Source organism: Chelonoidis abingdonii, chromosome 1 (genome assembly GCF_003597395.2).
Source record: "Chelonoidis abingdonii isolate Lonesome George chromosome 1, CheloAbing_2.0, whole genome shotgun sequence".
Taxonomy (NCBI): domain Eukaryota; kingdom Metazoa; phylum Chordata; order Testudines; family Testudinidae; genus Chelonoidis; species Chelonoidis abingdonii.
In genome coordinates, this window is record NC_133769.1 from 259532510 (window position 1) to 259559789 (window position 27280).

At 41.6% G+C, this 27280-nt stretch overlaps 2 protein-coding genes across 2 annotated transcripts in view; one reads left to right on the forward strand and one right to left on the reverse strand.

Annotated features, from left to right (window-relative positions):
* GRTP1 (growth hormone regulated TBC protein 1) overlaps positions 1-24673 on the forward strand; it is a 102357-nt gene extending 77684 nt beyond the window's left edge. Inside the window, exons 8-9 of the mRNA XM_032777842.2 lie at positions 20214-20329; positions 23220-24673. Coding sequence (XP_032633733.1) covers positions 20214-20312 — 99 coding nt within the window. The 3' untranslated portion in view covers positions 20313-20329; positions 23220-24673. The remainder of the gene's footprint in view (positions 1-20213; positions 20330-23219) is intronic.
* Positions 1-27266, reverse strand: LAMP1 (lysosomal associated membrane protein 1). The gene is made up of 9 exons (XM_032777836.2): positions 27101-27266; positions 13099-13217; positions 9185-9404; positions 8888-9046; positions 5739-5944; positions 3355-3477; positions 2222-2291; positions 1856-2026; positions 1-1001 (listed from the first exon to the last, which is right to left on the reverse strand). Exons 1-9 carry the CDS (start codon positions 27150-27152, stop codon positions 862-864), a joined length of 1260 nt encoding a protein of 419 aa, XP_032633727.1. The 5' UTR covers positions 27153-27266; the 3' UTR covers positions 1-861.
* Positions 27267-27280: the final 14 nt, after the last annotated feature.

Below are 27280 nucleotides of genomic sequence, written 5' to 3' on the forward strand. Positions count from 1 at the left end.
TACAGAAAAATGTGTCTTTATTAGCATTGTTATAGGCAATGCATACATAAGAATTGATCCTTAAGTGTACAACCCCAGCCACATTTAAAGCAAGAGAGTCAGCAGATTAAATTGATCTTGTACTTATCTGCAGTAACAGGATTGCCCTGAAACATCCACCAGAAGAGACTGAAATTCACTTTACCAAAAAAAGTAAATAAAAACACACCCATTTTATATTTTAAAAAGGGCCAGCTCTTAAGCTGGCAGAGCATCAAAAAATATCAAATAGGGAATTGCCCAATTGTAAATGAGTTCCTATAACGTTTGAGTATTGCATCATTCACACCCTGCAGATGCCAGGCATGCTGTGCTTAAAGCTTAGTAAAAAAACCCGGGTTTTTATTATTTTTGGAGGGGAGGGGAATCAATTTTTACATTTTGATTGGTCTGTCATATCTTTAAAGTAATCAATCAGTAGAATTACTAAACTTCATCACAGGAGGGTAGTAGTACCAGCAATGAAAGCTTCCCTTTGTTAGACTTAAATCTGAGTGAATGAATTAGCTACACACCAGTCTGGAATATTTCTAACTGACATTGAATTCATGCCAGTTCAGAAAAGCACTCTTAGCTTGTTTCTAAGTAGGTAAATATTTAACCAGTTAGCAACTTTAAACACCAGAATTGAAGAGGTTATTCCTTCGTGCATAGTTAAATGCTGCAAGATGGATTCACATTTAATAAAGCAGAATTTAACAAGCATTTTGCAAGAAAGACTGTGCTCCTTTATAATAAGGAATCTCAGCTTAGGGGAAGTTAATTTATCCACTTCTTGCAACTGCTCTTTATCAACCCCTGGATTCATTTAAGTGCAAGTTATCAGATAGTTTGATATCCAGCATGGCTTCTCTTTCTGCCAATCAAATAAGCAATCAAGACAATCAGGACAAGTCCAGCAAGGGCTGCGCCAACAATTATAGGGATCACCATGTTATTTTCATCCAGTTGACATTCTTCCACTGTAAAGAGGAAAAAATTCACATTAGGAACTGGCCTATTGACAGGAAAGGTACCAAACTCTCAGCTGATTTCATGTTGGAAGATTCTACTCCTAGCATACAGATCAATGCTAAACTTGAGCCAGTTAACTTAACTTGTAGCCTGGCAGCAACAATGGAAGGAGCTCTCACCATAGCTACTGTAATCAGCTTGCTTTTCAAGATGGTTCAGTAAGAATGATTGAACAGCTTGTTGTACACAGTGAATACTGTGTATCAAGAGGGTACACAACATGCGCTTTACTGTACACAGTGCAATAGTGGATTTATATATACACACACAAAAAAAAAGTTTCCCCACACATTAATAGAGCCAATACTACTGGAGCCCACAAGCAGCTTCTCTTCCTAGCTACGCAAACTCCTCTCACTTAACACCTTCCCTTATGACTATAGCCACAGATCACTTAACCAGTTGGGAAGTCAGCTTCTCAGATCTTTGCTCCTTTGGTACAATTGCCCAAGAACACTGGTGTGAAAGTGGAACTACAGATCCTTCAAAGCTTTTCTGCACACTACAATGGTGCGCTTTGTCTTTATATACACTATTCCAAGAAAACTTTGCATTTATTTACATGTAATGCACTAGCCTTAATTCAGACACTCAGCTAGCTGTACTTGATGATCTGAGTCACGGTTATAATGAGGCATGCTGTGACTGTGAGCTTTAGACCAAGCTGAATTTATTGAACTGGCCACTAACTCTAAAGACTAGATTCTGAAAAAAAACACTCAGATATGCTTGAACTTGCATGTTTTACAGATTATTAAAACCTTTAACACTTTAAAGTGTAGATGTATGCAGTTTTTTTTACCTGCTCCAAATTTGTTTTCATCGATCTTGAAAACTTGGACCTGAACATCAAATAAGTTGACAAAGACATGGTCTGTGACCCAAAGTTTCTCCTCTGCATTACACTTATAGGAGTTCCCCAGTTTAGCTCTCAGCTCGCTCATGCTGTGGTTAAAAACGTCAATCTTTGTTTCTGTGCAACAAAAATGCAGCATAAGTAACAAAATGGGTTTGAGAAACAGAAGTTGCAAAGGCTTAAGAAAATTCAACTAGTTAAAACATAAAACGCATGTTTGCTCCCCCACCCCCGGACCCCCAGTATTAGTGGGCACATATCTATGCTCCTTAGTATTTATAGAGCTCATCTATGACTAACAAAAATCCTTACCTTTAGCTTCAGAAGGTAAAGTTGTGGTCACATTGACACCTTGCAGGAAAAACTTATCAGTACTTGCATTCTTAAAAAAAAACAAAATAAAAAACCCACAGAAGAGTTGGCATTCAGACATGTTTTAAACAGTTGAAGTACAATGTAGTTCTACAACTGAAGAGTTTAATACATCCTCACTAGAACTGCTGAGGTCACTAAAAAAAAAACAAAACACCACAACAAAACTCCAAGTCATTCTAAAATGTGATACTAACTACAGTTTTAGGGAGAAAAAAAAAAAAATGGAGAGGGATACAACTCAGGAAAGAATAAGCCAGGTAAAGTGGTCAATGGCAGTCAAGCTAAAAATGCCCTGAGACTTCTTAAAGAGCTACCAAGTTAGCATTTGAAAATGGTAAACAAGACAAATACTCTCAACACCACAGTCCCAGGAGGGTGGGAGCTGGAGAATACAGGCAAGGATACAGCACAAGTGTTCACTGGAAGGCCTTAGAGAAAGCCAGGGTCTACATTAATGGCTTTAACTCAAGCCAACATCAATATTGTCAGCATTTAAAGGCTGACAACTAGAAATTTCAAGTTGATTGTAATTGCTCAAGTCAGTGAGCAAACATACTATATCCTGAACACACTCTCCCAGGCAAATAAAAGGGCTATCAACTCCTGTCACATGTGCTGCTGATGCAACCAAGGAAGCATAGTACCTAACAAATCACTGCAGAAGACAGTGAAGCAGCAGGTACCAGTCACGCTTTATAACAGTATTACTAAGGACTTTAATCCAATTCCTTCTGCAAGCTTGTTGTCATATAATTAGATGAAACACCTATTTACAGAAGTCTGTTCCCCTACAGGCTGTTTCAAGTAACAGAGCTACCAACAGTCTCATTCATGGACAATTGCACAACATATTAACAACAAAGTGCTTCTTCATTCCCCTCCATTTCTTCCACTTACAAAAACCCTCTCCCTGCTCGTTTGTTATACGTTCCGTAGGGGATATAATGGACTTTTTTGGAATAAAACTCACTGTCACAAAATAAATCAATCTATCTTGAGTCCAGAACAATTTAGTCACATCTAAAAAGCAAGCCAGAGCTGTGCACGATACTACATTTAAACACCCTTACCAGTAGAAACTCGAATACAAGTCTGGTTCTCCCAAAAGTCAGGCTCAGAAAGGCAGAGGAATGGTCACAGCTCCCAGAGAAAGATGTATTCACTGGAACAAAATTCAGCACATCCAATCCAGTCTATGGATGAGAGAAGGGCTAGTTATTACATCTTACAGCAAGATGTTAACGCTACCTCTGTTTTCAGCTCATTGCTAACTCGCTTCTGCTCAGATGCATGAAAAATTGCATGTGGACGCACACATGCATGTAAAAAAGTGCTCGTTATGTGGGCACAGGTTCCTTGTGCTTACACCACCATTCAAGCCTTGCTGTACTCTCCTTAAGGCCCAGATCCTTGGCTACAGTCAAACCGTATTTTCCAGCTAAAACATGTTGTGGCTAAGGAAGCTAGTACTGCACTGAAGAGCCTGATGGAAACATCAGCCATCACCACCAATGCACTAAGGCTTATTAAATTAGATTAAAGCAACCATATGAACACTCTTCTGCTTCCACATGAGGGAAAGCTGAGAAAGGCCAGAAGGGATTATCTTGCCGATTACCGAGTCATGTAAAAGGCAAGAGTTTGAAAGGCTTTATTACACAACACTAACATCTCAGCATTTCAGACAATCCTGTTTGCAGAGCGCTATGGGATAAAGGTTTTAAGCCTATTGGACTGAATCAGAAATTTGCACATACAAGCTTTCTGATAAAATAACTTAACTTTCTTTTAATTTGGCAAGACTAAACACCTGTGTCTTGACTGATGTAAAACAAAATGTCCAACCTAGGGGTAAGAAGGAATCAAACTGTCTCAGCAGTACTTAGAAGTGCTGTGAACTGGTTTTGGGATTAGACTGCCAGTAGAATTTTACAGGTTGGCTGGCCCTACAAGAGATCTTTTATAAACTCCTACTATTCTTTAGGGCAGTGATTCTCAAACAGGGGTATGCATACCCCTGGAGGTACATCAGCTCATCTAAATATTTGCCTAGTCTTTCAACAGGCTAAATAAAAAGCACTAGTGAAGTCAGTACAAACTAAAATTTCATACAGACAATGACTTTTATACTGAAATGTAAGTACATCATTTATATTCCAATTGATTCATAATTATATGGTAAAAACCTGAACATCAGCAATCTGTCAGTAAGTGTGGCTGTGACACTTTTGTATTTTTAGGTCTGATTTTGTAAGCAAGTCGTTGTGAAGTGAAGTGAAACTTGGGTGTATGCAAGACAAATCAGACTCCTGAAAGGGGTCCCGTAGTCTGGAATGGTTGAGAGCCACTGCACTAGGGGACAAGTGGGGCTAGAAATTCATGTTGCAGGAATTGGCCTACTAGATTCCATACAAGAGACCTTTAACTTACAGCTAAAGGTGGCAAAATGCATTTCCCATCAATACAATCATTAGGGATCAAGCAAGCCCCCAGCAACGTTAACATCCACAGACCAGTTCACATGCCTTACCTTCTAGACCTCACAGTATCCAACGTTTGACTGCAATCATCTCCTTTGACTTGCATCCAAATCATGGACCAGCAAAAGGGATCTTGCAACCAAACTCCCCTAAGGATGCGAGCTTTTGGTCTTTCCAATAAGCCTTACTGTGGTTAGCCAGGAAAGAGCCCAGTCTATCAGAGTGGGTTTTCCAATTATTCCCCTCCAGCAGACCTGTTAATGAACTAAGTATGTGTGTAGGAAGGTACGGGCTTGACACTAAAGCTGGTGAGCTGAGCTTTGCAGCGAAAGTATAGAGCCAAGAAACACGAGTAGGCAGGAGGTGGACTGAAAAAAAGCCAATAGACTGTTGCAAAAAGGTATTTACAGGGAAGACTAGTAAGTTCGTCTATGAACCAGTTCTGCCCCCCCAAAATTCATGCGTGCTGGCCTTTGACATTGGCTGAAACTGTGAAATTCAAATTGCAATATCATAATATCAAAGAAGGACTGTCAATTGTCTGCACGGAATTTGAAAGTTTGTTCATATTCAGATGCCTCATTTTCAAACAGACTGATTCGTGTGTCTAAATGATGCAAACACATTTAAGTAAAATCTTCATTTTTCAGATTCTCCTTTTGATGTTTTCAACTGTTTCTTTGGTTTGAACAAATATATTATTTCAGTTGGATTTCAACATTCAAGTTGTAGAGTTCTGCTACGTAATGGAGACACATTTAAGGATCTTATCCAGGAGAGCTCCCAGTACATCAGGAACACACTATTTATAGCAAGTTTACACTAATTCTGTATTGTCTGAATATTCAGCATTTTAACTTGATACAGTGAACAATTCAACTGGAGAACCATAATGGAGTATGGTTAACACCCAGTCCAACCTATGAAGCATAGCTCTCTGTGTAAGTTTAGTGTACAAATCAAACAAGATATACCTTTCCATCTTTTTTTAGATACGTGACATTAAGCTGCAGACCCATATGAGCAAGTACACAGGTTCCATTTGTACCAGTCACATTATATTTCCCAGTCATTGGATTTTGTGGAGGTGAGGTTGGTGCCTGGCTTGTTGTAGGTGTCTGGCTAGTAGGTGTAGTGGCTACAGGAGTAGTGGGTGTCTTATCTGCAGCACACACAGTTTCTGGAACGAAAGGAGTACAAGGTGATAAACATCAAGTACAATTGCACAGAATTACAAGGAAGTCATTCACACAAAGATTTTAAGACTAATTTATCTTTGAGGGAGAGGAGAGAATGAACATCCCCTTATTTTAAGTTTTAGTCTTAATACCTTCTATTAAGAACAAAAGAAAAATTCAAGAGTAATTTACTTTACTGGTTAGATTCAATACAGAACTGGTCAGCTTCACTTTCTTCTACTTTTGTACTAGGCATTATGGAAAAGACATGATGGGTTTCTCAAAACCCATTCTATTTGTTATCAAGATGACACGTGCCTACTCTTATTAGTTTTAGCAGAACAGCTGTTTATGGTGAAACAGAAGCTATCCATCCATCAGTTTGACATTAATGTCTTTTCACCAAATCAAGAACATTTATACTTATCCCTGATTTATCAAGATGCAGCTAGCGCCCCCTGCCAGGATATACATAGCTAGGCTCACATTGCAACCCTAGTCTGTTGACTGCCAGCACACTGGAAAGCAGAAGCTGGTCCTTATGTTATCCTTGAAAGCCATTTTCTAGTATAGTACCATTCTGGGACCTGCACCCCTGAGCCTCTCCATGCCCCAATCCCCTGCCCCAACCCCGATTCCTCCCTATTCCCCAATGTGGCCTCAGGCCAAAAAAAAAAAGTTTGCCCATGCCTGATCTAGCTTCTTATGGAGCTTGTTCACAGGCTGCTCTGCATTGCTCTTTCTAATGATTGTCCAAAATACACCTTTCCCCTCTAGCACAGGCACAACCTGTGAGGTTCAATCCTCTGTCAATGCCTACATCCGACCTGCTCGCACTAGTAGCCACGCCCCTGCCACTTCTCTGAAGGGAACAATTTCTGGTTTATGCACCTTCAGCTGGCCAGCCTAGCTTCCATTCTTGTCCAGTTCAAAGCCAGGATCCACATGGTAAATGGGAAGAAAAAGTCATCATAGGGGAGCAGTGACCCAACCCATCCCTATTGTTTGCCAAGAGATGCTAGGGGTCTCCTAATATGAGTTCCTGACTTGTTTTAGCGACTTTTCACCCAAGGCTCCTGCATTCTGCTCCTTTTCTAAAGCAGGCATGCCAGTCAGGGAAAGGAAATCCCTGTGGTATAGGACCTTAAGCTTTGAGCCATGATTATGTCCCATTCCAAGAATGCTACCCTTTAAAGCATCACATTTATTGTTTTTCTGTGGATACAAGAGACCATGCAGCAAACACTGTAGTGCAGACCTGGCTTCTGTGTCTGAAGAACCACTCAGAGTTTAGTCTCCATGCTGTGGATGTAGTTTTTGGTTACTTACCCCGTTAGCAGTGGTTTTAAATAAATATGCTCCAAAATTTCTGCCTCTAAGTTTTATTGTGGGCTGCAGTTCAAGAAGGAATGTACTTAAACTTCAAGCTAATTAAACCCTCAAAACATACATGGTAACACAGAAACCTGTATGTTCTTTGGCATCTCCTGCCCATTTCAGGGTAAGGTATGCCAGGGAGCTTACATCTCAGTGGAAGACTGGACCAGCCTTTCTGGTCCATGGTGGACTTGGTGTAGATGCTGCATGGAAGCCCTGTTTGGCTCTGCTCTCTGAGCCAAGGCCCTGGCCTATGAGATTATTCCCCCCGTCTCAACATAAGGACAAGCCAGAGTGCTATTCAGTAGGTTCTGTCTGGTGCCACACAGAAGATCTTCCTACAATTACTGCAGCTACAGGGCCCCATATATTGAGGCCTTTAGTATGTCTGGGGAAATTGATTAGTCTGTGTATTGCAAAAGAAAGGATCCCATTTGCACATAGGAATAAGTCCCAAATACAGTGCAGATGTGTTATCTTCATTGATTTATAAAATATGGTTCCCCATAATAACTAGCCACCTTTTTAAAGCAAGGATGCCAAGCAGTCTGATCACCAGAGGCCAATATTGAATACGAGCTTGGATTCTTCAGTATTGTCTTAGACCAAGGCAAAAACTGAACAGGTAAACTTCCTGACCATCTCTCTTCAGGAAAGTAGGCAATTTGCTACCAGCAGGTAAGAGTCAGGTCTCCCTTTCTGCAGCAGCAGCTCCCACTTCCCCATGTGAAAAGAGAGCCAGGAATATATAACTAAGGAAATCCCAAGACACTCTTGGAGGGGACCAGCACAGTGAAAATCTCCGGTCTAACTTGTGACTACACTATCAGAATTGCACACTGATGAGAATGAATATAGGTGTAGCTGAACCAGTGAAGAACGCAGTCTACACTTGTATTTACACAAGGACAAGCCTCATTCAGCACCCTTTCAGAAATTCCATTGCACAGTCTTGCCCTCACAAATCCCTTTCCCAGTTTTCCATGGAATACACTGGACCCAGCTGAGGACGTCCTGGTGGGGAGAATTCATGCTGGAAGCACCAGCATGAACTTTTTTTTTTTTTTAAATTTAATTGATTTTATGTTCATGGAGTGTACTAGACAGCTAGTGTGAAATCCAGACTCTATTGAAGAGAGAGTTTTGCTATCAACATCAATGGGAGTAGCATTTCACCCTGTCTTGATGGCTGGTCCTGTTTTATCAGGTGCAGAACAGGCAGCAGCAGATGCCACTGCCTCCTGTATTGCACCACTAATATGCTTTAGGGACCCTTCCTTAATACTTACAATGTCCAGGCAGATACAATCCTTGGCTTGTACCAAGGCTGCTAACATGTGCTTGTCATGATGCGGGTACCTATCCAGCAGAAAGTGAACTGAAGCCACATGAGTTCACTGTACAGCTGTCAGATGGTGGCTTTCATGTCCAGCCTATGCTGGCAGTGAACAGAAGTCATCTTGAGGTGACAGGATATTTCTATTTCTGATTACTTAGTCACAAGCCTCAAACAACAAGGTAGGTTTGCTTGTCTCAGTATATTTTCTCAATAAACCAAAGATACTTACCATTTCCACTTAAGGTATGATTCATAAGATATGCTTGAAGCGTAACATTGCTAAGAGTTATGGTCACAATTGACATATTAATCTGGTTGGTACTGAAACATCTATATCTTGTGTCCAAGTCTGCCTGAATATTAGTTTTTTGTGAAACGTTTCTTTCTCCTGTAACACAAAATTTACAGTTGTGCAAAGATTAGGATGTCGCCAGACAACACTGCACAGAAAAATAAGAAGTGCTATTCCACATGTATAAACAATTCAGGAGCATACGAGAGAAAGTCAATAAAATTTTTACTTCACCTCCAGTTGAGTTGGGGAACACAGTTGTATCAGACAAATTGTAAATGAATGTTAGCTCATCAACGCTGTACAGCTTTGAGGTCTTTGTGAAACTCATTTGTAACAAATGTCCTGCTCCAAATCCAATCGCCAGTATAGGAGCCGATACATTCTCTTTACCACAACTGCTTTTGTTTGCCAGTACTTCAGCATTTTGTGCAAGCGTGAAATGTGCTGTCAGCTAAAGTGGGTAAAATCAAGAGAGTTTTAAATGGGATTAGTAAATGCCTTCCCTACTGTTACTTTTCAGATATCCCAGGCAATTACTCCAGCACTCTCAGCCAGAGTCCATTACCACAGGGTGAACATTCTTAGCATTCAAGTACTTAACTCTCAAAAAATACTTTAGTGTTTGAGGTTTACAATGTTTTAAAAAGCATTTAGCTCCATGACCAATTAAGGAAACACCTCCCCCCTCCTAATTTCCTCCAAACTAGCACTATGAGATGGATTGTACCTGACTTCCTGAACTAAAGAAGCTGAGGTACAGGAACTTAAAGTGGAAGTTTGGAGAATTTAAGCTTTGTTCTCTGGCACTTAATACATCTGGGTAACAAGGACTAAATTAAACAGTACAGTTTGCACAACTCTTACTTGTCTATGATTCTTGGAAATCTTATTTTACTTACTTTCTGAAAAGGAGCAATAGGAGGAGTTATGACAAGGTTTTACATTGGCACTGAAGGCCAAAGTGAACATTGGAAAGTTAACAAGCTGTATGAATGTTTCTCAACCTTTGATGCCAGGGACTGGGTTGCTGCCTTCTTAAACTGTGTCAGGGAGATCTCAGGCCTTGATGCCAATCCATGGACCAGTCATCGAGAAACACTGTGTAGTTGATCTTTTATAAAGGGCTAGTTGGTTTGAGTTAAGAAAGCAGCTTCATTTGAATGTTAGTGTATGTCAAACTTAACCCGGGTGCAATTTTTAGATAGTTTAGAATGTTAGGGCCCTCCACAGCTCATTCCTCATACATGCCATAAACGGGAATCTTGCTAGGCCAGAGTTTGACATTCTAAAATATTGTCTACTAATAAGGCAAGAAGCTCAAGGGATTACAGATTGATAGAGAAGCTAGCTGCTCAAAACGGCACTTTATAAACATGTATAAGCAGACATTTGGCTCCATCTTGTCTGTGCTAACCATTTCCCTAGAATATAATAAAACTTGTAAGAGATTGAGGAAGAAGAGGATTCACACAACAGGAAATCTCCAGTTTTACTTTCATTCTCTCTTCTGTTTCTTTCCACCATATCCCACAATCCAGTAATTTCTGCCCATTGAGTAGTTTCATCTTCCTGTACATTGTATTCTGCTCTCTCTCCCCTTACTAGCCATCTCATTTTGCATTCCTCTTCTCTATGCATATATTTTGATGTATCTACTCTCACCTTTTAACTCCTTTCCAGAGTGATTAAATGGCAACCAACAGGTTTTTTTGTTTTTTTAAAGTTAAGTGCCCTAGCCCAAGTGCTATCTACCGTGAAGGCAGCCCAAACAGACATCCTACCAATCAGCACAAGAATTTCCTTTTCGTTTTCAGTGCTTAAGTATACAGCAACTCCCAGTTCTCTTCACCCATGGCATGTGCAATTTATTCAACTGAATGATTGAGCAAAATGTTTAGCATGATTCCTAGCCTTAGGATATGCAGTGAATTTAGGGTGATATCCTGGAGGGCAGGGCAGACAAGATCTTACTCACACATCCCTACAACTTGCAATAGTATCAAAGGGTTACAACTTTAACTGCAGTGGTTTTAAAATAAAGTTAATTTAAATTAAGTCAGTTTTAAACACAAGTGAGATCAGCGGACTTGAAACTTGAAGAGCTGCTTGGCTACAAGCTATATTTTTTCAGCCAGAAAAAGCAGCAGGTGCAATGAATCAGTCTTAATTGATTTCCAGTAGACACTTTCCTAAAGATGATCACTGACACTTGGTGCACTATGATTTAAATCAGTGGTGCTACTAAAAAATTAATTTATTTATAGCTATGGAGATTTTATTAGACTGTTCTCTCTATAAAAATTAAATTCAAGATCTGGCATGATCATTGCAGCACTTTAGGAATAATGGACTTGCTAGTGTAAAATCTGTATCAAGTCAAGTGAAGCACAAATAAACTAAGCAGTTAATTTGCAGACAAGTTAACTATCTTTCAATTCTAGAACTAAGCAACATTTCAAATAAGTCCACTGGAACAGATGAAGAACGTGGACAACAGACTTTGAACCAACTAACTCCTCACTGAGATTGCTGAAGACTTTTTTGTATGTCATGCAAAAGGTTTTCAGTTTCAAAAGCTACTCACTCTCAGCTGTAGGGATAGTATATTTATGAGACACAGGAACTAAGCTAAGGTAATACTACGCTCAAAAGGTGAGAGTGTTCCAAGTTTCAGAATAAGAGAAGCAAAAATAATCTTACAGAAACAGCTTCGGCTGCTTCTGAAGAGCTCTTCATTTCAACTGAAATGAGCAGATTCAATTGGCAGTGCTGTACTGAACCTGGCATAATGCAGACGATGCAGTGTTTTAGATGCTGCTTTATAAATGGAAAAAAGACTGGCTTGGGCAATTGTTCCCTTCCTCTGTAAAATGCTTTGAGAGCTCCTTAGATACAAGGGCTAAAGTATCATCCACATTTTACAGATGAAGACACTAAGGCAAAAATCTGAAGGTCACAGCAGGTCAGTAGCAAAGCAGAGCCAATAGAACTCCCCATCCAGTGCCCTGTCCACTGGACCTAGAGTTGTCACCTCTGAGATATAAAAAACAGACATCTGGGATGATCCTGAGCCCACAAGACTAGATGCTTGCAGCGTGTAGTAAGCACCTTTACAGATTTCCTGGGACGGCTACCAAAAAAAGGGACAATGCTGGGAAAACCTGGCCAGGTGGCAACACTAGCTGTACCATGCCATCTCCAAAGGAAGACCATTACATCAGAATACTAGAAGCAGTGGACAATTTAAATACTCAAATGAGTAATGAGCACATATCATTTGTTGACCTAATAACTGGACTGGATATGCAACCCCAGCAGCTTCAGCCGTTGTCCCAGTACACTGGAGCTCTCATAAAAAACAAAACCAAGCAGACTCAGGTGGATCTAGCTATACAACTGGCAGACAGACATCTAGAGAATTCTCCTGAAGCGGCCCATAGGGGCTAAATTTTTTCTTGGCACAAAAGCAGATTAAGTGCATACACAAAGCAGGAGAATCACAGTATGAAGGGCACACTGTCTGCCGAACTGAAGGTCATAATTTAAGAAAGGAGCCAACAGCAATAGCTGCAGAATTTGAGAGACTGTCTATACTGAGGTAAGGCAAACTAAGTGTTGCTGCTCCTGGTGTAGTACAGTGGTCCCCCAACTTTTCACACTGCACCCCCCTTACCCCTGTCTATGCCCCCCACGAGCCAAGCTGGGAGCAGAGCTGGGCAGCGCCAGCGGGGTCTGGCCTAGGCCCTGCTGTGTTCCCCCCCTTTCCTGAACATTTCTCCATGCCCACTAGAGGGGCATGCCACTGTTTGGGGACCACTGGTCTAGTGTATTATGTAACCTGAAGTATTAAATGCACCCTTCAGCAGCAGCTTCTAGTACTGATGTTAGGACCCCAAACTGACAAATTAAATCACTCAAGTTCATGCAGCAGCTGGCAGTCTTAGTGCTATTAGTTTTTTCCCCAAAGTCTACTCAGGAAATAAGGTGTCAGAGAGCCATTACTGCAGAACCAAGGAGGAATAAAAGATTGAAAGAGCTTTCTGGCTTAATGTTTGCTTTAACTTCTAACAGAACCCACCTGCACCAACATCAGTTTGCCTGATTAAAATGCAAATTGAAAGTAAACATTGAGCTACTGCTCCTACCTGTTGACCACTCTTGGTGTGGTATTCCACTGAGAAGGACGCTGACAGATTAGCTATTATGCAGACTTTACCACTCTGATCCTTCACTTCAAATGCTGACGAGGACATCTGCAAAAACACTGTTAAGAGTGGCAAGAAGTTAGTTTCAAACAAAGTGTTACTTGAAGAAACAGGCTGTAGTGTAGACATAGCCTAGGTCAAAACTCACATCGCTCAAGGCTGAGAATGTTCCTCTCCTGAGCGCTTATGTCAGTTAACTATGTCGCTCGTGTGCACATTGCTACATTGGTGGGAGAGCTTCTCCTGCAGACATAGTTCCAGCCACTTGTGGAGGTGACATTTTTAGGCTGATGGACCCGTCAGCATAGAACACCTTCAACACATGCTGCAATAGCACAGCTGTATCGGCTGCACGATTGCAGCACTGTACATACAGACATATCCATACAGTGCTCACTTTAAACCCCAAGAGAAGGACTTAGGTGTAAAAAAATTATATATATATATATATTTTTACACCTATCTCATAGAACTGAAAGGGACCCTGAAAAGGTCATCGAGTGCAGCCCCTGGCCTTCACAAGCAGGACCAAGTACTGATTTTGCCCCAGATCCTTAAGTGGCACCCTCAAGGATTAAACTCACAACCCTGGGTTTAGCAGGCCAATGCTCAAACCACTGAGCTATCCCTCCTCCTTGGTACAAGAAAAGCTTTTATCCAAAGTCTTGAAGCGACAAGGTACAGTCTGATGAAAACAGTTTCATGTTTATCTCTAACGAGATCTGTGGGTGTGTCCTGAAGACACTAGTTAGTACTTCTGTACTTTCAGGGGAAAAAAATACTTTAAATTAGGGCCGTTGATTAATGGCAGCTAACTCATGCTATTAACTAAAAAAATTAATTACAATAAATCACAGTTTTAATCGTACTGTTAAACAATAGAATACCAATTGAAGTTAAAAATATTTGTGGATGTTTTTCTACATTTTCAAATATATTGATTTAAATTACAACACAATACAAAGTGCACAGTGCTCACTTTATATTACTTTTGATTACAAATATTTGCCTTGTAAAAATGACAAAAGAAATAGTATTTTCAATTCACCTCATACAAGTATTGTAGTGCAATCTCTTTATGGTGAAAGTCCAACTTACAAATGTGGATTTATTTTTTTGTTACATAACTGCAGTCTAAAACAAAACAATGTAAAACTTTAGAGCCTACAAGTCTACTCAATTCTACTTCTTGTTCAGCCAATCGCTAAGATAAACAAGTTTGTTTACATTTACAGGACATAATGCCTCCTGCTTCTTATTTACAAAGTCACCTGAAAGTGAAAACAGAAATTCAAATGACACTTTTGTAGCCAGCGCTGCAAGGTATTTAAGTGCCAGATATGCCAAACATTCATATGCCACTTCAACCATTCCAGAGGACACGCTTCCATGCTGATGCATTAAATAAAATTTGTGACTGAACTCCTTGGGGGAGAATTGTATGTCTCCTGCTCTATGTTTTTACCTGCATTCTTCCCAATATTATGGGTTATGGTAGTCTAGGATGACAACCCAGCACGTTTGATTTAAGAACACTTCACTGCAGATTTGACAAAATACAAAGGTGGCTCTAATATCAGATTTCTAAAGATAGCTACAGCACTCCATCCAAGGTTTAAGGATCTGAAGTGCCTTCCAAAATCTGAGAGGAACGAGGTAGGGAGCATGCTTTCAGAAGTCTTAAAAGAGCAACACAATGATGCGGAAACTACAGAACCCGAACCACCAAAAAAGAAAATCAACCTTCTGCTGGTGGCATCTGACTCAGATGATGAAAATGAACATGCGTCAGTCTGCACTGCTTTTGATTGTTATTGAGCAGAACCCGTCATCAGTATGGAAGCATGTCCTCTGGAATGGTAGTTGAAGCATGAAGGGACATATGAATCTTTAGTGCATCTAGCATGTAAATATCTTGTAATACGGGCTAACAATGTCATACAAACACTGTTCTCACTTTTGTTGTAGGAACAGCAGTGATCTGTATGCACAAAAGGTAGGGTGACCAGACAGCAAGTGTGAAAAAATCGGGATGGGGGGGTGGGTGCGGGGTAATAGGAGCCTATATAAGAAAAAGCCCCAAATATCAGGACTGTCCCTATGAAATCAGGACATCTGGTCAACCTACCAAAAGGTCTGTTACACTCCCCCACCTTGTCTCCTCTTAATACTTGTGAAGTGGCTTTCCTCTTTCCCTTCCCTCCTGGAATGCTTGTGGAATGAATGGGCTGCTTGAACAGCTGGAAGATCATAAGAGTTCCCAGGCAGACAAGGTGTCTGGGACTCTAATTAGGCAGCACTCACCTCACCCAATGCATGGACATTGTGTGAGGTGGAGTGTGACCAACCAGACGTGGTCAAGTCCTCTCTAGTTGCAGGCCATGAACAGGTGTTTAAAAGGGGAAGGGGCCACGTACTCTGTATTGCACTCACAAGATCATACCTCCTGTAAATGCCCTTTGCCTGGACCACCTGGCCATTGGCTTGCCCCGTTGCATTTCATCATGCCTCGGGAAGAGTTACCTTCACCACACTGTCCATCAATACGCTGTGGGGCAGTTACCTTCAAGGATCCGAACATCTCCAGTGCCATGCCTGTCCTGGGAGCGTGAGTATGCGAGTGTGAGCTTCCCCTCACCCCCCCCCTTTTTTTTTTTTTTTTTTGAGCTTATCAGTATAATAAACATGCTGCTTTCTGCCAAATTCTGGTGGGTCATTAGTCCTCCCTACGCTTATTAGCTGGCCCATTTTCAGGTGGTAACTTTCAGGTGACATTGTCAACAAGAAGCGGGCAGCATTATCTCCAGCAAAGGAGAAACAAATTATCTGTCTGAGTGATTGGCTGAACAAGAAATAGGACTGAGTGGACTTGCAGGCTCTAAAGTTCTAAATTGAATTAAAAAATAAAGTTTTTTTTAAAATACAATTTTACATTTGAAAGTTCAACTTTCATGATAAAGAGATTGCACTACAGTACTTGTATTAGATGAATTGAAAAATACTATTTTGTTTGGTTTTTACAGTGCTAATATTTGTAATAAAAATATAAAGTGAGCACTGTATACTTTGTATTCTGTGTTGTAACAAATCAATATATTTGAAAAAGAAAACTACTATTTAAATATTTTGGCTATTATTGTTTAACAGTGCAATTAAAAAATTGTGATTAAATATGCAATCACTTCACAGTCCTACTTTAAATCTTCCACGTGGAAGCCATCTCTCCTATGATCTTAGCACAGAATGCCTTTGTAAGCTACCAGTGGTCCGTTTCCCATTCCATTGCCTTTACTAGTGGAAACAAATATCTTTCCCAATACATGTCCAGCTCACCTGGAGCAGTGGACACATACAAAAGTCAGTGCTAAAATGGGTGAGTGGTTGGTTAGTTAGTAAGAGGGCAGGAGGATAAGAATGACACCTCCTATCCCCTTAACACTGCTTGAGAATGAGGGGACTCTTCACTATTTCCCAACCCAGCAGCCCTTGACAAAACACAAATCTGTCACTTTCCTTCCCTATGATGGGAAAGAGCTGTGGGGATAAAGCCAGACGTGGACACAGCCAAGCAGCAATCTGATCCCACTTCACCAGGGATGGGTATTTTGCAAGTTTCATCAACGTGACTTGGCACAGTGAGGATTGACAGGGTGAAGGACACTGTTTAGTTGCCTTTGATCACACTGAATATTGATAGCTTACAAAAACCCTACAAAAACTGTTTATATTTCAGGATTTCCATTATTCCATGATTCCACAATCAGGGTTCATCACAAAACACACACCTTGAGGTAGTTCCTAAACCCTTGTGGGGGGAAAGAAAAAAAGGTCTGCAGCCCTTGTGATTTTGAAGGAAGCCCTGCACTGGGCTCACATTTTACTCCTACTTCCAAAAACTAGAAGTTTTTAAACCAACAATGAACGTTCCATTTTTCAATAAAAAATCAGGAAGATTGACCAAATTGGAGGCTTTTCCATGAAGGTTTATTTTAGTCAAAAAATCTTTTTTTGGGAAAAAGTTGACCAATTCTGTGTGCACACTGAATGCTGTGAAACAGCTCAGGTTTAACTTAGTTGAGGATCTAGCACTACATTTAAATTATACCTCAGGTTGCCCATTCGTAAAACGGTGACACTGGGATTTCCCCATACTTTGAAAGTCACGAATGAAAAAAGAGTGAAGACTTATGAGTGAAAAGAGTGAAGTATATTTAGGTGCCACTGAGCTGCATAGTCAGATGGCTGGATTTCTAACCTTTAAAAAAACATGCTATTAGAATTAAGATCAGGTGGCACAGGAACAGAAGGCAGCAGTGGAAAGAAATGGGGTTTGATACGAGATTGCAGGGGGAGAAAAGGCTTGGCACACTGGTAGGATGTCATTCCAGGCCAAAGAAGAGCAGCAATGTGAAGAGAGGAATGAATGTCAGAGTTAGAGATTAAGGAAGCAACAATGAAAGGAGAGAGCCCCAGAAGGTGTGAATTGACCAACAGAGTGGAAGATGAGACAGGAGTGGAACCTTATCAAAGATGAAGAGTCTGATCTTGAAGCAAAGAGAAATGAGAGGTCAAACAGAGGAGGCATAACTGCTAAAGTGGCAGGAGAGGATTATTTTAGTTGCTAGGTGATGTCAAGGTAGGAGAAGGAAGTTGCAGGAGAAGAGCAGTTTACTGTAGCCCCTGTAAGAGTTCATGCCAAGGCATGAATCAGCACTTTAACCAGTGAGAACCCATGGGACGTGACTAGATTTACTGAGAGGGAAAGAGTAACTCCAGCATTACGAGACTGACAGAAGCCAGTGGAGCTGTTACTGATGAAGTGAGGAGACCAGATAGTTGAGGAGGAAAAGTACAGTTCAGATTTTGTTGTGTTTAATTTAGGACATGCAGAAGGATAAGACGACAGAAGAAGGTTGAGGGTAGACAGTGTAGGCTCAAGACCACAGGAGCTGATTAGGTCACTGAAAGGGCACGGTGACGAATAAGATGATCAGTGACAGAGGAACACAAGAGAAGGGAGAGCAGAGAACATACCAAAAGGACCAGACAGAAAGGAGGGGAGTTAGGAAAGAACAGTCAAGGAAATCAAAAGAAGGCAGCCTCACGTCCATTGAGTCTGCAAGGGAAAAGCCATTTGTGGATTCTGTGGGGACAGTTTCAGTACAGATTGTCACAGTTTACAGCATGTGAACGTCTCAGTCCATCTACAAGATGTCAGAGAATTTACAAACTGTTAAATGCTAAAGACGGGACTGTATATCCACACACACCAACTTATTACAATGAGTCAGTGCTAGGAAGATCTATTATAGAACTGAGCCTTACTTAATCTCATTAAAGAACACTATACAGTTACAGCACTGCTTGTGCTTACCATAGACCAGGCTAATTCAGCAGACCTTTATTTTTTTCTGTTTATTTTAAGCAATCGGTGATGTGACCTTCTGACTTTTATTTTAATAGCTGACAGCTCCAAAGAAGACCGTTGCAATTTCTTACCAATAGAGCATTGGTTCCATAAGTTGGTGGTTACTTTCAGGGTATATAATTAAATAGCTCTAGAGACTAGTGTTTATGACTAACCTTACCATGAACACTGAAAGCAAAGAGAGGCCAGTGATCTCCATGGGAAATATTTTTCATTGCATTGCTACTACTGTACAGAGCAAGGTGATACAGCTTTGTAAAATGGATTCAAAGACATTGTCATTTTAAAGACTGATTTACACCACAGCTGGATAAACACAATACTCAAGAAATTGTGACTTAAAGCAAGTAAACATACAAGTGATAAATATGAATGATTTACTGAAGGCCCAGTTGTGAATCTTTACCTGTTGACCAGTTGCCTATCTGAACAAAGCAGTGCAACATATTTCTACCTGAAGTCCGTGTTTCCATGTGTATGCTGAATCTCTTACTAAAGGAGCCTTTATTTCCAAAACTGCCTTTGTTTTGCTATGACCCCAAGTTAACATGCTGGTGGAGCATTATGTTACAAGTTACCATTTCAGCTCTGTTATATACAAAATAATCATGTGGAGATACACAGGCCACCAGGCAATTCATTAGCAGAAATAATATTAGTTATTAACTTTTCACTGCTAAGTAACTTTCACTTGATGCTCAAATAGAATGTCAGGATTTCCCTTTTCTTTACCCTCACAGAGAGGTTCAAATAATACAACCGTGTACAGATGTAATTAAGTAACATAAGATTTACCCTTCCAGATTGGGTGCACTAAATTCAATATCCAGCCTCTGACAGAAAACAGGTTTTTTAAGTGTGTGTATGGGGGGGGGGCGGGGGGGGGGGAGAAGGGTGGAGTGTTTAGCACTTACTGAAACTGAAATGTTTGTTTAACAACTGAAAACATGTTTTCAGTGTATGCCAGAGGTAGTCAATTGTTTGCCATAGTCCAGACTCCAGAAAGTCAAGGTCCAGACTCTGGAGAAAATAAAAAAAAATAAAAGAATAAGTAAATAAAAAGATTTCAGGGTCAGTTCAAAAGTATCTTGAGGTCTGGATTCGATCCACAGTCCACCACTGACTACCCTAGTGTATCTGTTCCCAAAGAAAACTGCCCAGATTGCTGCCTGCAGGAGTTAATGATTTACCCTGCTGCTGGGTTGTTCCATGATTCTAGAGTTCTGTCTGGTACACAGATCTCAAGCCAGTGGATTAGTTTTTGAAAGAACAGGAGTTTGTGACAGTTTTGTTTAGCTTGGATTCACATTGTCTGCACCGCTGGGGTTTCCCCTTAGTATTTTTATGCTTTTTTGGGGAGAGGGGAGGAAGGGGGTTAGCCACTAGAATCCACCTCACCTGAAATCTCACACTGTAATCTGTTTAACTACAATGGTTCAGCATCCCATAACCAGTCTGCGTGCCAGTGAAGGCACTGCACACACCATACTTGTCACAAAACAACCTGTGCAAGTTGGTGCCTGTTCCCTAACTTCTGTACAGCTCTCTGGAGCAGCTGGGTAATTGATAGTTTGTTATTCAAACCTGTTAACATTTGCTTTCCACCATGCAAGAGCTGTGCATGCAGATACTATGGCTTGAGCGCAGCAAGAAGTTGCCTGCACCTTCTGCCAGGCAGACTCCGGGCCAGGGACACGTTCCCAAGTGGTGTGGTGCTTATTGGTAGAACAGTGCTCCAAGGAGGTAAGGAATTTGGTTTGATTTCTGTCTAAATAATTCAGCCGTTTGTCAGTCTTATTGTACTTCCGGTTGTGGGTTAGAACCTACAGTCCACAGTCACTTCAATGGCTGACTAGGAACCCGTTTTACAGCTGAATTAACAGCTTCTTTAACATTCCCTCCCACATCCAGGCAGGGGAGTGGTCCATAACAGAGTTGAGAGAAGAGCCCCCCCCCCCCCCCCAGTAATAGCATCCCAGGGGCACATTCAGTACAAGCCCTTTATTAGAGGACTGAGGAGATGATGTGAGAGAACAGTAGTATCTGGATCACAAGACATCGAATAAACAGCAAGATTTGTTTTAAGCAGGTGTTTAATGTGCATTTGTTAACTGTCCTGTTTCTCAGGAGACAAGAGCAGTGCAGTACCTGGTTAGGTTTGATGTTTTGTGACATGTAAGTTATAATCAATACAAGCATACATGAAGTTATGAGTCTACCTCTCTCCACCTTTTTTTTGGGGGTGGGGTGAGGGGGAGGAGGACAGCAGGGAACAGCAATAGGTAGAGCCAAGAGTAGACCCTCATCAACTGCCTTCAGACCCAATTAGAACAGAGAGTGGGAGGGACCAACTGCACCAGTGCAGCTGTAACACCTGTTCCAGTCCACAGGAGTGTTACAGTGAATGCAGTGGCCAATGCAAGTGCAAACTTTAAGACTTGCCCTGAGATGCAACAGTGATACACGGACCATATTTGTGTTACATTAGGACAACAGACACAGAACTATCTTGCAGTAATTGCAGTTGCCTGAAGCTGCAGTGGCAACAGCTTTTTTCTCTCTGCTGTAGATGAACCTAAAGAGTCAGAGTAAGTTTAAAAAAACCAACACCCCAAAACACTCTGGAAGATTCCTCTTATTCCAAGAGAATTCTCTGCAGCACCCAACCTGGTCAGGCTTCCATCCTGAGGAAGGATGAGGAACTGAAATCCCAAGTGGTATACCGATGCAAATAGGTATTTGGGTCTTTGAAACTCAATTTGAAGTATTACAGCTTATATTAAATGTAAACAGAATATTGAATGTAGTTCACGGGGGGGGGGGGTGTTATGCTATACTTTTCACACTAGTGTTAGATAAAGATACCAATAATTAGCAGTCTGTATTAGATTTCCACCATGAGTTAACTGATAGCCAATTAGCTCACAGTAGTTAACAGGTTTGTAAAGGCTAGTGTAAATACTCCAACAGTGTTTTACCCTAAGGTAACCAAACTATTAGCCAAAAGGTAAAAAAAGTTTGCATATGAAGCAGAGAGGACTACATCATACTCCATATAGAGCTAAATAAATGTATTCTCACCACAGAGGCAGGGCAGAATTCATGTGGAATAGCAACATGCAGTGCAAGTTTTACAAAGGATTCAGTTTTTAATTTTGACTCATGATTTTCAAGCATGTTAGGGTAATAAATGTTTCACATCAGTTATGGGGGGGAAATATTTTTGTTGATTCTTAGTTCTTCAGTTCACTATAAAGACAAGGTCAAAGTCTGCTACAGTGTTTACTCACTCAACTTTTCCAGCTTAAACAAAACAAGAAAAAGGCCATTTAGCAGCTGCAAGTGTGGTTTGAAAAGTCACTGTGAAGTTACATCAAGTTCCATTTGGTATCTGAAACTTAAAGTTTCAAGAATTTTACACCAGGACTCTAAAAGGGCAGATAAATAAAGATAGCCCACATCTTTGTGATGGGATGGGGAATACCTTCAAACTCAGGGCCGAGAGTGAACTAAATAGAAAAGTCTCCTCAGAAAAAAAAAAAGACGACAACAGAAGAGGTGCAGACCAAACTGGTTCAGTGAACCAGCTTCACATTCTAATCTAATCTAAACAAAATGAGCCAGTGCACCTTCAGCCTCCATACAGAAATTGTGCATGCCTTCCTTAAGTGCTCTTTTCAAGATGGCTGCTTAAAAAGGGCCATCTGACCAAACTAGAAATGAACTAAAACACACACACCCACACACTCCTTGTGGCACCTTAGAGACTAATAAATTTATTTGGGCATAAGCTTTTGCGGGCTGGAACCCACTTCATCAGAAATTAACTGAATTTTAATACCCTTAATTATTTTTCCTCCACTTGATGAAAATGTAGATTTCTGTGCTCATGCCTGAATGCCAAAGATTGTCTTTGTTTCTCATTCGTTAACCATTGTGGAATGTTACATGACATTTGCAGCTGAATGTTCTAGGATCAAAGGGAAGGAGTGCTACTACACTTCTTATATTTTCATTAAAAAGTGAGGCTGTCAGTACTACCTGGTACTATGTTATTCATTGCCAATGAAGGGTAGAAAAAGCTGAGCAAAGAAAAACCAAACAAACAAAAAAAACCCAAACAAGCCAGTCATCCTCACCTTGCGATCCACATCACAACCAAGGCTATTTAAACTATAAACATGCCTCCAAGTTACTAAGCAAAAGCATAAAAAAAAGTTTCAAATATCATGTTTGGCACACCAAAGTCTCACCAAATGAATAAAGAGTCATTTGAAATATGTACAGTTCAGTATAAAGATGGTGCAATGAAGTATTCAGATCAGTTTTAAAAGTGGTACTAAGGTTTGTGGTCTTATGGTTGGCAGTGGACTCATTTACATGCTAGAGCAGAATTGGTCATGACACCTCTCACTGAAGCTACTCATGATTTTAAAACGATTATATGTGACCTGGAAGGAAAGAATACAGCTGACAGCAGTTAAAATGAAAATAGCTACCGGAAAAGTGTGCATCTTTAGTACCAGAAACAGACAATCCCATCAAAATCTGGGCATATAGTTTAGCTGAAACATGCTAGTTGCCTCTATAACAAGGTAACTTTTCTGCAGCTGTATGTTTTTTGTCTTTTCAGGGTACATCTATGCAGCAAGCCTTCCAGCCCACTGTGACGCTGTATGGAATCTGGGTGACCACTTAACAATATTATTGCTATCAGTATTACAAAACTGCAATGACTCCTACGAGATATGCCATGTAAGGCATCAGTGGAAAATTTATGACTGGCTGAATATGATAATCAGGTTTATGTATGTATTGCGAGTTATAATTATGTGTGGTATACTTGTATATCAAATTTGTGCTGTGTTTCTCAGTGACACTCCCAGACAGTGTGACATCAGCTCTATCTAGCCTGCCCATGAAGGACAATCAGCTGTACAATGAGCCCATTGAGAAAAGGCAGGGGTTACACCTATGAGTCGGTGGGACAACATAGAGACATGTCTGTGGACATGGGACTCCAAATGCTTTTTCAAGCCCATGTGCTGTGAGCTTGTGTTTGGGACAAACAATGCATAAGCCACATGCAAGGATACAAAAAAGGCAGCTGCATCTTCTCCATTTTGTCTCCTATCCTGCTTCTCACCTCTGGAGTAGCTTCTCTACAAACTGAAGCTTTGAACAAAGGACTGACAGACGTTTGTTCTGGATGTGTTCCAGAGGGACTCTACAAGCCAGGAAACACACCAATGTTGCTAAGAACTCTGTCATATGTATGTATCTGATTGCTTTGACCATTTAACAGCTCTTCTCTTTTATAATATAACCTTTAGTTTTAGATACCAAAGGACTGGCTAGCAGCATGATATTTTGGGTAAGGTCTAAACTAGTATTGATCTGGTAACGTGGATGGCCCTTTGGGGATCAGAAGAACATTTTGTATAGCAAGTAGAGTTTTAAATAACTCCCTACCTTACTGGACATCTATTATGATGTTGTAAATGACAAGACTATAAAAGGATTCAATAAAGAACTAGATAAATTCATGGAGGATGGGTCCAGCAGTGGCCATTAGCCAGGATGGGCAGGGATGTGTCCCTAGCCTCTGTTTGCCAGAACCTGGGAATGGGCAACAGATCACTTGCTGATTACCTGTTCTGTTCATTCCCTCTGAGGCACCTGGCATTGGCCACTGTCAGAAGACAGGATACTGGGCTAGATGGACCTTTGGTCTGACCCTGTACAGCCACTCTTATGGTCTTACTTGCTGACTGGGAGCCAGAGAACTGGAATGCAATAAAGGGGGCTGTGCAAACTATTTTTCTTTGTTTCTTGATAACCAGTGTGGGGGATCAGGAGCACAGTTTGTGACTGTTGGTGACTAACTACAGTGTTAGCCACCAGTTTTGGCAGAATCTGCTCTCCTTTTTTAGCAGCCTGCCCTGACTATAGCATTTTCATTGTGGACTACTCCAGGCACCTAGGGTCAGACCTGGGTTGAGAGATCTAAAGCCAGCCATATACACAGTACTTTCAAGTTACAGCTTGGGTTGGGGCTTATGCTCTTAAACCCAATCTCACCCCATAGCTTCAGAGCCAGAGTAGAATAAGTCCCATTAACACAAGTCTGTTGACCTGGGCTCGATGGCTTGCTCCAATATGCCATGTAGACATACTGTCTGAGATTTAGTTTCAGCTCCTAGTATTGGCATCTCAATCAAAACAGTTTTTACCAAGTTAGCTCACCAGCAGACCATGTAATGCTACTTGTAACCAATGCCATGCACCCCATGAAAATTTAGTAAGGCCATTTGATCAGGAGCCAAAACCTTAATGCCACAACTCAGCTCCCTTTGAACAGACATCTGGGAAGCTCATCTCAGTTGGAAGAGGAGGATTACAGGATCCACTTAGCATTTGCACTTTATTACACCTTCAAGAATTTTCACTGTGCCAAGTACATTGTCCCAGAACCGTGCTTCTTCAGAAGAAGCCAGAAAAGCTATAGAAGTCCACTCTGAATGGCTCATCAGGATTTGATATATTAGGGGACATTGTAAACCATACAGGATTTTTATCTCAAGAACAGCATGCTTCAACAAGCCATCAGTGAAGATAAGATTAGCGCAGTACAAAGCTGATCTGAAACACTTACATAGAAGTTCCCTGCAACTTAAGTTTTCAAAAAGAACCAAAGCTGCAAGATTCAGATATGTGTTTTCAAACACCAGAGTTCTACAGTGTTGGTATCCAGCCCATCTGTACAGTTATGAACCTATGACAAGAGTTTTCTAGCCTAACAATCCCTGTATTGTGCCCCAGTATGACCAATGTCCATTACAAAGAGAAACAAATAGATTAACTACATAGTTCTTGCATCTATTGTGTCTGAAAATTATTTACTGGCCTTTAATCTAGATTATGCAAATTTCCTCAATTGCCTTTATGAGTTAGTGCTTTTCAGCAAGTGACTGTTAGATGACCATGTTTAATCATCACACCTAATGCAAGAACTGAGAGCCAAGACATCACCGGCAAGGTTCAAAGCTGCACCTTAGACTGGAATTAGGTGAAAGCAGCGCCTACAACCAGGGCCGTCCCTAGCTATTCTGGGGCCCTATGCAGCCCCCCCCCATGTGGCGGGTGAGGCCCAGGCCTCTGTGGGGGCAAACTTGGGGGCAGGAGTGCCCCCTCAGCACTCACTGGCAGCATGGCTGCACTTCTCAGGGGAAAAAAGTCAATAGAGGGTCCTTTACTTAGTGATACTGAATTTCATTTTACTCTCTTTGGAAGTCTTCCTCCCACTTATCAGCAGTAGCAGCTACATTTGAAAGATGGAAGTTTAATTGCATTCCCCACTGCACTCTCTCCTGTTTCTGCTGAATGTATTCAGCAGGAAATTCCTGTTGTCATTTGAAACAGTCACATTAGGCAACAAGCCCCTAAAACGAATGGGAAAGTTCACTACATCTGAAAGCTACTATTTCATCTGTCTGCAGAATCAGCCAGATAACAATGCATTGGTGACACTCTGAATGCATTACAAACACAACATTGACTATATTTGTCCCATCTACACTGACCATTAAAGTTGTCAGCACCATGTCATTTAACTTAATGGTTCACAGCCATATTCAGGCAGCAGAACTTTGTAGCACAGTGAAATCCCCTGGATACTTGATTTTAAGACATCTAGGTCCAAACAACATGAAACGCTAATCTGTGTGTGGCCAAAGAATTTATCTCATGCAGTGGAGCTCTGTATTGCTTTCAAGTTCGCACCTCTACCTCATTTCCTGGCCCAGGGAACACAAGGGAGGTGGGTTCTGCTCTGGTTATCCTCCAAGGATACAGGGTCCACTGAGGACTCCTCCACCATCCCCACACAAGAGGGCAGCTTGCCCTTAAATTGTAGCTTACGTTTATTTAGCAAATCAAGGACAACACGCAAGGTTGAGCATCTTTCCAGGAAACCCAAACCCCAACCCCAACAAGTTCAAAGTCATGACATTAAAATAGCAAACTACAGAGGAAAGCAAGCTAAAAGCAAAGGAGGTTTTCAGTGTTGGGGGCGGAACAGAGTCTCGCATCCAGCCCAAACTCCTCTGGTCTGACACTACAAGCCCCTCTCCTGCCCCCCACCGGCAGCGCTGAGGGGCAGATTTGCTCGTTCAAGAGGAACAGCTCAGTGGTTTGTGCATTGGCCTGCTAAACCCAGGCTTGCGAGTTCAACCCTTGAGGGGCCCATTTGGGGAACTGGAGTAAAAGTCTGGGGATTGGTCCTGCTTTGAGCAGGGGTTGGACTAGCTCACCTCCTGCGTCCCTTCCACCCCTATGATTCTAAGGGGACGGGACGGGTTTGGCCAAGGCGCTGAACGCAGCCCCACGCCGGGCAGGCTGCACTGCTGCCGTCGGCGCTGGGACCAGGCCCCGCGGAACCGCGGCCGGAGATCGGGGCCCCTCCCGTGGGGGGGGAGGGGGGGGAGCCGCGCGGCCCGGCCCGACGCCTCTTACCGAGCAGCCCCGCGGCCAGGAATAGCCCGCGGCCGCCGCCGACCCGAGCCATGAGGTAGGCGCAGGGGAGACTCCGCACTACGGCTACTGCTGCTGCCGGGCACGAGACACACCGCCGTCCGTCAGGTCATATGACTGCTGACGTCACCGCCCAACGGCATCACGTGATTCTGCCGCTAA